This window comes from Zingiber officinale, chromosome 11A, assembly GCF_018446385.1.
Source record: "Zingiber officinale cultivar Zhangliang chromosome 11A, Zo_v1.1, whole genome shotgun sequence".
In the NCBI taxonomy this organism is placed as follows: domain Eukaryota; kingdom Viridiplantae; phylum Streptophyta; class Magnoliopsida; order Zingiberales; family Zingiberaceae; genus Zingiber; species Zingiber officinale.
The window spans coordinates 83,022,857-83,038,100 of NC_056006.1; the positions used below are offsets into that span (position 1 = coordinate 83,022,857).

General features: G+C 44.6%; 1 protein-coding gene across 1 annotated transcript; it reads left to right on the forward strand.

Moving 5' to 3' along the window:
• Window positions 1-13,565: 13,565 nt before the first annotated feature.
• LOC122031517 lies at window positions 13,566-13,940 on the forward strand. The gene is made up of 2 exons (XM_042590626.1): window positions 13,566-13,802; window positions 13,854-13,940. Exons 1-2 carry the CDS (start codon window positions 13,566-13,568, stop codon window positions 13,938-13,940), a joined length of 324 nt encoding a protein of 107 aa, XP_042446560.1.
• The last annotated feature ends 1,304 nt before the right edge of the window (window positions 13,941-15,244 follow it).

The following is a 15,244-nucleotide window of genomic DNA, read 5'->3' on the forward strand; positions in this document are numbered from 1 at the left end:
GCAGCAGAAGCACGGAGGCTCACTGATCGGTCTCCCGATCGATCAGGGTGTTCCTGGATCGGTCGGTAGACCGATCCAGCTGCGTACAGCAGCGAGGTAAGCTTGTGGATCGGTCAGCCGACCGATCCAGAAGGTGCCACCGTGCCAGTATCAGCTGGAACGATCTGTGAATCGTTCCGACGCCTCAATCGACTCACGGATCGGTTGAAATGTCTGATTACAGCTAGCAGGACATCCAAGAGGCATAGATTGTCTCTCCTAGCATGTGTACAACACTCAGGTACTCTTAGAATGTCAGGTTAAGACTTTACAGTAATTAGCTTAGCAAATTTCATATTTGCTCAGTTTTCCGCACAGTAGTTTCAATAGTTAATGTAGCGATCTGGCTCACAGCCTAGTACCCAGGAGTTGGGTCGTTACAGAGTGGTATCAGAGCAGTGTTCCATACTTCCTACACACACACATCAGCATTGTACCTGCAGCTTCCAAGTAAGAATACCTCTACTCTCTTAATTGTTCTTGTTTATAGTTACAGTTCATGTTATATGCTTATTGCCGGTTAGTACATGATAGTTTAAACATGATGTCAGAAATTATATAACTGTGATAGTATTAGTTATACATATGTTCTCTATGTCATTAGAAATGGCACGAGGACGCCCAGCTAGAAGGGCACTAGCTACTGAGCCCCAGCAAGAGGCAGGCAGTTCAGTGCCTCCTCCAGACCTTACAGCATTAGTGGCTCAGTTACAGCAGCAGCTAGCTGAACAGCAACAGGAGATAGCCACCTTAAAGGCTAATCAGCAAAGTACCCCCACAGTCACCCCGGAACCGAATTTGACAACTCCGGTAGTCTTAGAGGTTCCACCAGCACCAGCAGCCCCAGCAGCTGAGCCAAGGAAGGAAGCCTATCTAATCCAGTGGCAGCGAGTCAAGCCAGAGAACTTCTCAGGCACTAGTGAACCATGGGATGCTCAAGCCTGGTTCAAAACACTGGAGAGCACGATGGAGCTTCTGGACTGGCCAGAACACGAGAAGGTGAAGTGTGCCTCCTTCTGCTTGACAGGAGATGCACGCATGTGGTGGGAAAGGATCAGAACGAAGCGCCCCGTGAATCAGATGTCATGGGGGGACTTCGAGAAGGAATTCTTTGAGGAGTTCTTTCACATGCGGGTTACAAACCGCCACTACGACGAGTTCACGGAGTTTCGTCAGGGCAACCTTTCAGTGGAGGAAGCCGTGAAGAAATTCAACAGGTTGGCTCGTCTATGTCCAGAGTTAGTCAGCACAGAGAAGGAACGAGTCCGGTTGATGCTCAAGATGCTGAGGCCCGAGATCGCAGTGAACGTGGCTGGTGGCATTCATAGGCCACAGACCACGGAGGAGCTAGTGAGCAGTGCCTTGACCACAGAGCATTACCAGAACAGCATGAAGCAACAGAAGCAAGTCTCCTCAGAGTCCAAAGGCCAAGGAAGCTCTCACACTCAGAAACAGCAGGGCCACAGCTCCAACTGGAAAGGGAACTCCAACAACAAGCGCAAATCAGGGAGTGACTCAAAAGGAGGACCATCTAGCAAGCGACCCAGTTATCCAAAGTGTGTCACTTGTGGGAAATTCCACCCAGGGGTTTGTCGCAAGGGCACACGAGGATGCTTTGAATGTGGACAAGAAGGGCACATGGCCAAGCAGTGCCCGAGCAAGACCAGTCTTCCTCAGCCACAGCAGATTCCGTATGCAGGCCAGCCAGCTCAGTTATATCAGATGCAGGCCGCTCTAGAAGGCCCACTTATCAGCCAGGGCAGATTAGAAGCCCCTCCAGCTTTAGCGAATGCGAGGATCTACGCACTCACCAGAGAGGACGTAGCCAATGCCTCGACGGTTGTCACAGGTCAGATTAGCATTTTTCAGTATAGTGCTACTGTTCTATTTGATACTGGGGCAACCCATTCATATATAGCCAGGATGTTCTCTGAAAAATTAGAAATACCCTCAGAGGTACTCAGTGGTCAGTTTTTGACGGCACTACCTTCAGGAGAGATCATGGCATCCACGCACTGGCTCAGAGCAGTGTCGGTCATTATAGCAGACAGGGAGCTCTTTTGCGATCCGATAGTGCTAGAAATGACCGACTATGACGTTATCTTTGGAATGGACTTTCTGATCAAATACGGTGCTACCATAGAGTGCCGTAAGCAGAAAGTCATCTTCCAACCTGAAGCGGCAGTGCAATTTGAATACAGCGGGGAACCAAAGAGAAAGGCCAAGAAGTTGCTCTCAGCTATGAAGGCACAGAAGTTACTGGATTCAGGATGCAGGGGGATTCAAAGATCTACCTCTAGACATAGAAGCCTAGCATTTATAGTCAACAAAGGGGCAGAGCAAAACGTGGCACCTGTGAGATTGAATTTGAGATAGAGCTCATTCCCATCCAATTTCCAAGGCACCATACCGCATGGCTTCAGCAGAACTGAAGGAACTTCAGGAGCAATTACAGGAGCTTCTTGACAAGGGTTTCATACGCCCTAGTCACTCACCATGGGGAGCACCTGTGTTGTTCGTGAAGAAGAAGGATGGAAGCATGCGCTTATGCATAGACTACCGTGCTTTGAACCAGGTCACAATTAAAAACAGGTACCCTCTTCCCAGGATAGATGACCTGTTTGACCAGCTAAAGGGAGCCACAGTGTTCTCTAAAATCGACCTCAGATCAGGATATCACCAGGTTAAAGTCAAGGAAGGTGATATACCTAAAACAGCCTTCAGGACTAGATACGGACATTATGAGTTCGTAGTCATGCCTTTCGGCGTGACAAATGCCCCAGCTACATTCATGGACCTCATGAATAGAGTATTCAGAGAATACTTAGACAAGTTTGTCATCGTGTTCATCGATGACATTCTTATCTATTCAGGCACTCAGGAGGACCATGCAGAACATCTGAAGACAGTTTTACAGATCCTTCAGCAAAACCAGCTGTACGCCAAATTCACGAAATGTGAATTTTGGCTAGACCAGGTAGCCTTTCTAGGGCACATCATCTCAAAGGATGGTATTATGGTGGATCCCAGCAAGATAGAAGCAGTAAGTAACTGGAAGCAGCCGAAGAACGCCAGCTGGGATTAGCAGGATATTACAGGAAGTTTGTAGAGGATTTCTCCAGGTAGCCTCCCAAGCAGACTCTTACCGGAAAGAACAGAAATTCCAAAGGATGAGGACTGTGAGAACTTGAGCTAAAAGGAGATCGACTGCTCCTATTTTGGCTCTACCAGACGACACCAAAGAACTTTGACATCTATAGTGATGCTCTAAGTTGGGACTAGGAGCAATGATTGATGCAAAACGGCAAGGTGATTGCCTATGCCTCCACAACTCAAGGATTATGAGAAGAATTACCCTACTCATGACCTTGAGCTTGCGGCACTTCTCTCTCAAAATTTGGAGACATTACTTATATGGAGCTCAGTGCAGAGTGTATACAGATCATCAGAGTCTGAAGTACTTTTTCACTCAGAAGGATCTGAATATGCGACAGCGCAGATGGCTTGAGCTGGTCAAGGACTACGATATAGACATCCTCTACCATCCAGGGAAGGCCAATAAGGTAGCAGATGCGCTTAGCAGGAAATCCAGTGCTACCTTATTGTCTCTTACCGCCATGTCGCCGCCCCTACAGAAGGAGATCGTGGATTTCGGTCTCGAGCTCATCGTGGGACAGCTCTCTACTATGACCTTAGAGTCTACCTTGCTTGGTGATATTCAGTCAGCTCAGGATCAGGACCCTGAAATTCAGAAAATCAAGCAAGGGCTAGCAGAATCAGAAAGTGGAGAATTCAGAGTGTCCGACAGTGGGGTGTTGTATTTTGGTGACAGACTCTGTGTTCCAGATCGGGAGGAGCTACGGAGGCAGATTTTAGATGAGGCTCACAGGACTCCCTATGCGATGCATCCAGGCTCCACCAAAATGTATCAAGACCTGAAGAAACGTTTTTGGTGGCCCGGGATGAAGCGAGACATCGCCAGATATGTTAGCATCTGCCTCACCTGTCAGAGGGTCAAGGCAGAACATCAGCGACCAGGAGTTCTATACAGATTCCAGAATGGAAGTGGGAGGATATCTCCATGGATTTCATAGTGGGACTACCCAGAACCACGAATGGTTTTGACGCCATCTGGGTAATAGTCGACAGGTTGACTAAATCAGCCCACTTCTTAGCTATCAGAATATCCTATTCCATGGAGCAACTAGCTCAGTTGTATCTCAAGGAGATAGTCAGGCTGCATGGAGTCCCACGAACCATTATATCAGACAGAGACAGCAGATTTACATCACACTTCTGGAAGTGTGTGCAGTCAGCTATGGGCACCCAGCTAAAATTCAGCACAGCCTTCCATCCTCAGACAGATGGTCAGACGGAGCGAGTGAATCAGGTACTCGAAGATATGCTCCGAGCTTGTGCCCTAGATTTCAAGGGAAGTTGGTGCAAATATCTGAGTCTAGCAGAATTTGCATACAACAACAGTTATCAGGCCACTATCGGCATGGCACCTTATGAGGCACTCTATGGGCGGAGGTGCAGATCACCAATCTGCTGGTATGAGAGTGGTGAACAGAAGGAGCTAGAGCTTCAGACAGATCTAGTAGTAGATACCACAGCCGCCATACAGCAGATTCGCCAGAGGATAGAGACAGCACAGAGCCGTCAGAAGAGCTATGCTGATACACGACGCAGACCCCTAGAGTTTTCAGTTGGGGATACAGTTTTCCTCAGAGTAGCTCCCATGAAGGGAGTCATGCGTTTCGGAAAGAAGGGCAAACTAGCTCCCAGATATGTGGGACCATACCTTATCACGAAGAGAGTGGGCAAGGTAGCATATGAGCTAGAGCTACCTCAGGAGATGTCAGCAGTCCACAACGTATTTCATGTTTCCATGCTGAAGAAGCATATTCCAGACGCCACCCAGGTGATTGAGCCCCAGTTGGTACAGGTCCGTGATGATCTCAGCTATGACAGTCGGCCTATTCAGATAATAGACCGAGCAGTAAAGAAATTACGGAACAAGGAAGTACCATTAGTTAAAGTCAGCTGGCAAAATCACACAGCAGCAGAGGCGACTTGGGAGACAGAGGCCAGCATGAGACAGAAGTACCCAGAATTGTTTTAAGTTCGGGGACGAACTTTTTATAAGGTATGGGGGATTGTAAAGCCCGAAAAATTCCCAAATTTATTTTAGAATTATTCTATGATTTTTCTGGAATTATTAGATATTTTTCCGGAATTTTCCGAGTAGCGGAAGTAGCAAAAACAAATAGGTCGCAAACTAGCTTAGGCGGGAATCGAACCCGAGACCTATGGTGTAAGGGATAATGTTAGTAACCAGTTGAACCCAGCAGGGCCGTGCTGAAAGGAAGGAGAACCAAATATATTTATATTAGAGTTGGGTTCATTAAACCACTTAATATAAATAATAAACTTAAGTGGGGTTTGGTTTATTTTGGTTCGGCACCTCTTCACCTCACGCGACTTTCTCTTCCAAAACCTCACCGCCGCCTCTCCCTTCTTCTCCTTTTCCTCACGCACGGCACACCAAGGCAAGGGTCCATAGGATCATCTTCCGGCGACGACTCCAACACGAAAGGGGCTCTTCTCCGCGAGAGGAACGCGAAGACGTAAGCGGTTCGTCGAGCGGACAGTTTTCCGGAAACCCCTAGCGAATAGAATCGTAAGAAAACCTTACGATTGAGGTAAGAAACCCCTCACCTGCAGTATAATTGCTCTCGCTTGTTAGTTATGGCGTTAGTTCAGTAATTTTATAGTTTTCAGTTTTAGGGCATGCTTTTAGTGCACGCCAAGCATTCGGTAGAATGCCCAGTTCAGAAGGATGTACCAATAGGCGTCCTAACAGCATATAAAATGTAATAGAAACATTTTATTCAGTTATTATTAGTTATTACAGCTATATGGATCAGATATCCATTGGGTGGGCTCCCAATAGCCTCTAGGTTCAGATAACCTAGCTCTAGGTTCAGATAACCTAGAACAAAGTAAAATAAAACAAGATTCAGATTTTACTTTTATTCGATTGCTGGATCGAGATATCCATGGGTGGACGCCTGATCGTCCCTAGGTTCGATAACCTAGTAACCTATGGATTCTAACTTGCAATCCCGGGTCTCGTAGGGATGCGCGCACAGTTAGAGGAGTTCAAAGCAAGATGTTTATTATTTTCACTTATTATGTATTAGTTTTCAAAACTCAAAGCAGTGATGCTAGTTGAGTTTGATTGCAGCTTCAGTTCAGATAGCTTAGCTCAGCATGTTGTTTCATTTCGGTTTCATGCTCGGTTTATGCCATATTTCAGTTCCAGTTTATGCTTGGGTTGATATGCCATGCCATGCTTGCATGTTCAGTATGTTTTTCAAACAACATGATTTAAAATCATATTCGCATCGTATGCATGATTTAGTGAGGTAGATGGTTTCTTACTAAGCTTTAAGCTTACAGGTACTACTTTTCTTATACTGCAGATACATGTAAAAGAAAAGTGGACTAGCGGAGGTCGGGAGGCGATGCTACGATGATGTGTGTGTGCAAGGGGTCTGGAATAAAGATCCTTGGGATCTACACGCTTTTATTTCAGTTTTAGTACTTAACACGTCTAATTTTATGAATTAGTCTTGTTACAGCTTAGTAAACTATATCTTGTTTAGTCATCATGTTTAGAATATTAGTACTTACATGCTGGAATGTATTTCCATTGTTTTAGAACTGTTGTGTAATGTTTGGCACGCCAAAGTCTGAAATCGAACTCGAGTGAATCAGACATCGATCGGTCTCCCGATCGCTGTTCGAGTTTCACCGGATCGGTCGGACCGATCCAATGAGATCTGATATCTTCTGTCAGATCCTCCGGATCGGTCCACCGACCGATCTAGTTCGATCTGATAGCCTCGAGGAGATTTGTAGGTTCTGGATCGGTCACCGACCGACCTGCACGAATGCAGAGTTGGTAAGGTATGGATCGGTCGGACCGATCCGAGGCTAACGAAGCATAGAAAGTATCCGATCGGTCCATCGACCGATCAGGTACTCTGGATCGGTCCAGATCCGATCCACCGTCTGAACGCAGCGGCACGGAGGCTCACCGATCGGTCTCCCGATCGATCAGGGTCTCTCGGATCGGTCGGTGAGATCGATCAGCGAGGTAAGCTTGTGGATCGGTCAGCCGACCGATCCAGAAGGTGCCACCGTGCCAGTATCAGCTGGAACGATCTGTGAATCGTTCCGACGCCTCAATCGACTCACGGATCGGTTGAAATGTCTGATTACAGCTAGCAGGACATCCAAGAGGCATAGATTGTCTCTCCTAGCATGTGTACAACACTCAGGTACTCTTAGAATGTCAGGTTAAGACTTTACAGTAATTAGCTTAGCAAATTTCATATTTGCTCAGTTTTCCGCACAGTAGTTTCAATAGTTAATGTAGCGATCTGGCTCACAGCCTAGTACCCAGGAGTTGGGTCGTTACACGGACTCTATATTCTAGACCTTGAGAGCCCTATCTATAACATAAATACCAAGAGGTTCAAGTCAAATGACATGAACCAAACCTACCTCTGGCACTGTCGCTTAGGTCATATAAATGACAAGCGCTTATCCCAACTCCATAAGGATGGTATGCTGGACTCATTTGATTTTGAATCATATGAGGTATGCGAGTCATGCCTACGAGGCAAGATGACCAAGACTCCCTTTAGTGGGCACAGCGAGAGAGCAACTGATTTGTTAGGACTCATACATAGTGATGTATGTGGCCCTTTCAATGTCGCTGCTAGAGGCGGTTATAGGTACTTCATCACATTTACTGATGACTTCAGTAGATACGGTTATGTGTACTTAATGATACATAAGTCCGAATCCTTTGAAAAGTTCAAAGAATTCAAGAATGAAGTACAGAACCAGCTTGGCAAGAGTATTAAGATACTTCGATCCGATCGAGGTGGAGAATATCTTAGCCATGAGTTCCGTGACTATCTAGCTGAGTGTGGGATTCTATCCCAACTCACTCCTCCTGGAACACCACAGTGGAATGATGTATCCGAACGGAGGAATCGTACCTTATTAGATATGGTACGATCTATGATGAGTCACACAGATCTTCCGACATATCTATGGGGATATGCTCTAGACACGGCAATTTTCATACTCAACCGAGTTCCATCAAAGGCCGTGATAAAGACACCATATAGGATATGGACTGGGAGAGATGCCCAGATGTCTTTCATGAGGATTTGGGGTTGTGAGGCTTACGTTAGACGTCAAGTCTCAGACAAATTAGGACCCAAATCCGACAAGTGCTTTTTCATTGGATATCCCAAGGAAACTAAGGGATATTACTTCTACATTCCCAGTCAGCACAAGGTAGTTGTGGCAAAGACTGGGGTCTTTCTAGAAAGGGATTTTGTTTCTAGAAAGACTAGTGGGAGCACGTTCGATCTTGAAGAAGTTCAAGATGCGAATACTAGCACTGAAGCCTCGATGGAAGTTGAACTGGAGCCACAAAGTGTTGTGGATGATGTTCCACAAGGAGTTGAGGAACAACAACCGGTTCAAGTAGACATACCTCTTCGCAGGTCTGATAGGGTACGTCGTCAGCCTGAGAGATACTCATTTCTCTTGTCTGACCATGATGACGTTATGCTCATAGAGGATGAGCCTACCACCTATCAGGAAGCTGTGATGAGACCAGATTTCGAGAAATGGCTAGAGGCCATGAGATCCGAAATGGAATCCATGTACACCAACCAAGTATGGACTTTGGTTGATCCACCTGAAGGGGTAAAACCCATAGGGTGCAAGTGGGTCTTTAAGAGAAAGACTGACATGGATGGACTTATCTATAAGGGTCGCTTGGTAGCTAAAGGTTTCAAGCAGATTCATGGTATTGACTATGATGAAACCTTTTCTCCAGTAGCGATGTTTAAGTCCATTCGGATCATGCTTGCTATTGCAGCCTACCATGACTATGAGATATGACAGATGGATGTCAAAACCGCGTTTCTGAATGGAAACCTGCTCGAGGATGTGTACATGACACAACCTGAGGGTTTTGTAGATCCACAGCATACTAGCAGAGTATGCAAGCTGCATAGGTCCATTTATGGACTAAAGCAAGCTTCTCGGAGCTGGAATCTTCGTTTCGATGATGCAATCAAATAGTTTGGTTTCATCAAGAACGAAGATGAGCCTTGTGTCTACAAGAAGGTTGTAGGAGATATAGTTGTCTTCCTCATATTGTATGTGGATGACATACTACTCATTGGGAAGGACATCCCTATGCTTCAGTCTGTCAAGACTTGGCTAGGGAGTTGCTTCTCAATGAAGGACTTAGGTGAGGTATCCCGCATTCTAGGGATACATATCTATAGGGATAGATCTAAGAGATTGCTTGGCCTAAGTCAGAGTACATACATTGACAAGGTAATCCTTCGGTTTGCCATGCAGAACTCCAAGAAGGGATTTCTGCCGATGTCACATGGTGTGAGTCTTTCGAAGACTCAAGGTCCCTCTTCTAGAGAGGAGAGAGACCGTATGGATCAAATCCCTTATGCCTCAGCCATAGGATCGATCATGTACGCCATGTTATGTACAAGACCTGATGTCTCATATGCTTTGAGCATGACGAGCAGATACCAGTCAGATCCAGGTGAAAGTCACTGGATAGCGGTCAAGAATATTCTTAAGTACTTAAGAAGGACTAAAGAATATTTCTTGATATATGGAGGCAATAATGAGCTAGCTGTAAAGGGTTACAGTGATGCTAGCTTCCAGACCGACCAGGATGACTATAGATCGTAGTCGGGGTTCGTGTTTTGCTTAAATGGTGGTGCTGTGAGCTGGAAGAGTTCGAAGTAGGACACAGTAGCTGATTGTATATTGCTGCATCAGAGGCAGCAAAGGAGGCAGTTTGGAATCGCAAGTTCATCACTGAACTTGGGGTGGTTCCTAACATCGCTGACCCAGTTGAGCTCTATTGTGACAACAATGGAGCTATAGCACAGGCGAAGGAACCTCGCTCACACCAGCGGACCAAGCACATACTACGGCGCTTCCATCTCATTCGAGAGATTATCGATAGAGGAGATGTGAAGATTTGCAGAGTACCTACAGAGGCTAACATCGCAGATCCCTTGACCAAGGCTTTGGCACAAAGAAAGCATGATGGTTACACTAGGTCATTAGGCCTTAGAGCCTATACTGATTGGCACTAGTGCTAGTGGGAGATTGTTAGTTAGAGCCCTAGAGCCAATCATTTGATGATTGTATGGACTCATTGTATCATATTCTTGTATATTAATAAAGGCATTTGTTTGGTTATTATACTTATTTGTATTAGTGCCAAATAGACTAAGTATAATAGCGTCCTTGAGTAGAAGGTTCATACCTATATCAATCGATTAGTTGAATCGATAGTGAGATGATATAGGGAACACTACTCTAAATCATTCCTAGTCGAGTATTAACATTCAGGGACAATGTTAATACAATAAGACTAGCATGTAGGTCAGCTCGATGACTTGATCTCACAAGTCATGGATATAGAGATATCAAGCTGACACATGGGTATGCATTAGAGAATGTATACTGAATGACCCGTCATGAGAAAGTATCATGGATCGTTATATGAGTGTCATATACTTTCTCATGTGGCTATTAGTATGACTATTAGTCCTTAGACCTGAAGTCACCATGAATTCCTACATAAGGAGTTATGTACTTTGGTTTCATCAAACGTCACCCGTAACTGGGTGGACTATAAAGGCGATTACTGGGTATATAATGAATTATGCAGAGGGATGTGAGTGATGTAGATGGGATCTATCCCTCCCATATGACGGGAGCGACATCAATATTCTTGATAGAGTAAGACCACGAAGTGTATGGCCATACCCAAATGAGTCAATATGAGATATTGAGCTCATTTGATTGAGTGAGTCTACTTGGAGTTCAAGATTTAGATTGGTCAGAGGATGACACGGTCTATGCCTCACATTGATCAATCTAGATGTCTAGGATAGAAGGACACTTGTCATATATTGTGAGGAGTCATAATTAATAGTCACAAGGTGATGTTGGATCTCAACATTTCTTGTAACTCGGGTAGCAATGATGTATTGCTAGATGCCGCTCATTGCTTATGTTTCTAAAGGAGTTTAGAAACATTACCAACGTTACAAGAACCTATTGGGTCACACACAAAGAACAAGTGGATGGAGATTGGGTTCATATGATGAACCAATTGGATTGGGTTCATATGATGAACCAATTGGATTCAAATTAGACTTATTGAGTTAGACTCAATTAGATACAATTGTTGAATGAGTCTAATTTAGATTTGATTCATTGAGTCAATTTATATTAATGAATTGAGATTCATTAAACTAAAATTGACTTGAATCAAAGATTGGATTTAACTCAACAAGGAAGAAATTGGTCAATTTTGACTTGACCAAATGAAATTAGAAACATCAAGTATGACTTGATGCCACATCATAAGGATGACTCATCCTTGCCACATCACTTCCACCTCATGAGGTATGCCACCTCATGGGGGTTACACTCTCCCCTTGGTTTTATTGTGGCCGGCCACTTTAATGAGGGGGTTACAATGTCGTGGCCGACCACACTAATGCAAAGGAGGTTTTGGTTTTGTGGTAATTGATGTGTGGTAATTATTCCATCTTCTTCCAAGCTTTCTTCCTCCTCCTTGCTGCTGTTGCTGTGGACTTCCATGGTGAGGTGAAGATGGTTGAGTGAATCCAAGAGCAAAGGAAGAGTGAAGGTCACAAAGGAAGGATACTACTAGTGAGTGTATAAGATTTCTTTTATACCTTCTTCTTTTCTTCCTTTCCAATCCCATTCGAGAGCTCTAGAAAGTGCTAGCACACTTGGGGCTTTCTTCTCCATCCTTTGAGTGTGGGAGACACTCCTTGTTCGTGTGGATATCATTAGAGGAGTGTCTACGTTGACACTCTCGAGATCCGGCAACTCCTTGGACGAGCGGGAACGCGAAAGGGCTCGCTTCGAAGGTATAACTCTCATCTAGTGTAGATCTAAAAATTTTGAAACTCGTACTCGTAAGTTCATTCGGTTTTTCCTTGCACGGATCTACTGCTTTGGGTGATTCGGGGTTTCCGCGAAGCGAAAAGCGGTTTTCGCGGCCCGAAAAACCCAACAAGGACATCGCTGAAACTTTAAGAAATCTTTGCGCTGAAACCATAACACTGGACCACAATCTCTCAACCCACCATGAAAGCCCAATCTATTCCTGAACCAAATTATGAACACTCAAATCAGAATTGGAAACCAGAACAGTGCAAGTTAAACACGAGATCAATTCGGAAAAAAAAAACTCGCATCACAATTCAAGCAACCGTTGAGCATCTCATTCGAGCATTTAGACAAACATGTAAATCGCAGGAACCCGGAGCACTAACACCATGGATCAGCAACCAAAACACCACGGATCAATAACCCAAAACGAACACAATTCCATTCACAATCAATCAAGCTTCGGAATCGAACGAGCGGCTTCTACCAGTTTCCTAGACCTTACCTCACAGAAGTCATGCCCACATAAAAGAAGTACTTGCCTTGTCTCACGATTTGGAGGAGGAAATTCCACCTCAAGAGGAGTGCTGGAGAAGCGGTGGAGAGGCGTTAGGGCACGGCTGTGTTGGCGGCAAGGATATGCTTGGGCTATCTGCAAGAGATAGGAGGAGAGGGGAGGCCTGCTGCCCGTAGCTCGTGGCCGAAAGATACTGGTGGAGCTAGGGCTCGCTAGGGTCGGCGTCGAGTAGAAGCGGTCGACGGCGTCTGCGGCGCTCGCGTGAGGGAGAGATCAGATGGGGAGGGCGGCGACTGTGGCTTGAGGGAGGGAGAGGCCGGTGAGGGCGAGGGCTTGAGGACGAGGAAGGCCGGCTGGTACTCGCGTGGTGAAGGCTTGGGAAGGAGTTGGCGCCGTGTGGAGAGTTAGGGCACGGGAGTTTTCCCTTTTTATAACTTAGGGATTTTCTAATTAAACCCTAGATCCGTTCCTCAATTAACTCCCACCTCCGGGTATTCTAAACAGACCTTTTCCAAAGCCAAAAATTTTATCCCATCAAAATACGTCCTACAGGCTCAGATTAAATCCCAGAAAATTCTAAAAATTCCTAAAAATCCTAATAAGGTTATTTGTCTATTAAACCTTATATTTTTTTTTATTATCATTTGTTGCCGTATTTTACATTCCACCTAGGGTTACCACCCCCTAGGACTTTTGCCTGAAGCCATCGACCTGCCAAGACTTTCCGCATAGGGTTACCACCCCCTATGACCTAGGGTTACCACCCCCTAGGGTTTTTCCTTTGCCTAACCGCAGCTAGGACTTTCCTGAAATACTCAAACAGACTTGTTAGATTACAAAACACCTTAACTTTGAATCCTTTGCCATTATCAAAACACGAGTTCGATCGTCGGATGCTTCCCGCACCAACAAATACCATCTCAAGACGCAAGTCGAGATGTGGATTATTATCCAAACAGGTCTCGAGCTTCCACGAGATGGTGTTGGAAAACCAGCATCATGCGTGAACTGGGATGCTAGCTTAATGAAGAAAGTTGAAGTCGATGCCAAAGCGACCTACACCCTTCAATGCGGCCTAACCAAAGAGGAGCTTAACCGAGTCGGCCCGTTCTCAAGTGCGAAAGAGTTGTGGGAAAAACTGATCGAGCTGCACAAGGGCACTTCCAATACTGAGGTAAGGAAGCGTGGTTTAATTTTAAATAAATTATATAACATAAAAATGTAGGAAGGTGAGTCAGCAAGCCAGCTTCATGCTGGCATACAAGATCTCCTCAACGACCTCCACGCAATCGGACAGAAGGTGGAGAATTGAGACGTAATCAGGTATATACTCAACGCCTTTCTGAGGAATACTTTGTGGGCATCTATGGTAGATGCTTACAAAGTATCCAAGGATCTTTCATCAATTAAGTTAGATGAATTATTTTCTAAATTTGAATTGCACGAACATATTAATGCACACTCGGCTAAGAAAGGCATTGCTTTGATTGCAGGTACGAGCAGAACCTGGGAACCAAAAGCTAAGCACATAACTGAACTCGAGTTCGAAGATGAATCAGACTCAAAAGATGACGACGACTAGATCATAGCCGAGATCGTCAACCTAGTACACAAGCTCTATAAAAAGAAGAAAGGATTTACTAAGAAGGATATTAAAAAGGTGATCCAGTCCAAGAAGGTACAATCAAGTCCAAAAGTGAAGTTCGATGTAACCTGCTACGGCTACAACCAAAAAGGATACATCAAAGCCAATTGTCCAAACCAAAAGGAAGTCAAGAAACAAAGGAAGAAGAAAGCACTGCAAGCAACATGGGATGAGTCTTCTTTAGAAGACTTCGACGAAGAGCTCGAACAAACGAGCTTCCTCACGCTTACAGCCTGGGAACAATTCAAAGAATCACAAATTAAGAGCGAATCGGAAACTGAGTTCGAGCAAAGCCATGGATCTGTATCCATTTCCGAAGGGCCTAACCCCACTATAAGAAATTCTCAACTTACTAAACTTCATAATTTAGTCAATTATCTTATGCGTAGGTTAGTAAAATCCAACCTCTGAGGCAAGTCACTCCAAAAGGAAGTAACAATCCTTAAGGAGGAGACTAAATTGAGTCCTTGGACTGAGCTAGTTCAAATTGGAAGTTCAACTCAAGTCCAACAACTTGAGAAAGAAAATTCTAAGTTGAAAACTCAAGTCAAAGAACTTAAAAATACATTGGAATGGTTCACTTTGAGTTCCAAGAGCTTGGACCTAATTCTTGAAAAACTAAGAGTCGTTTACAATCGATTCGGACTTGGGTTTAAGGCTAAAGAAAAGTATAGATCTTATTTATCACTTGTAAATAGAGCTAATAGAAACTTAGTCCAAGCATGGGTCCCCAAGTTGAACTTGATTAATCAAGTTGGACTTGGACAATATTGGGTCCCCAAGGATCAAATCTATTATCTTGATAGAGCTTATCGAGGCTATGATCCAGGGGGAGCCAGTAGAAAAATCATTTTTATTTATAAATAAACTTGTTTGATGCTTGCATTACTACTTTTATTATATATGCTTAGACTATGCTAGATAAGGACCTAGGCTTGATTTACACTTGATCAGTTAGACCTAAGAGTTAC

Excerpts from the sequence above, each read along its gene's own strand:
- LOC122031517 (XM_042590626.1), top strand. The coding sequence starts at position 13,566 with ATGTGGATTATTATCCAAACAGGTCTCGAGCTTCCACGAGATGGTGTT. Across the intron at positions 13,803-13,853 it reads AGGGCACTTCCAATACTGAG|GAAGGTGAGTCAGCAAGCCA; the intron begins GTAAGGAAGCGT and ends ATAAAAATGTAG.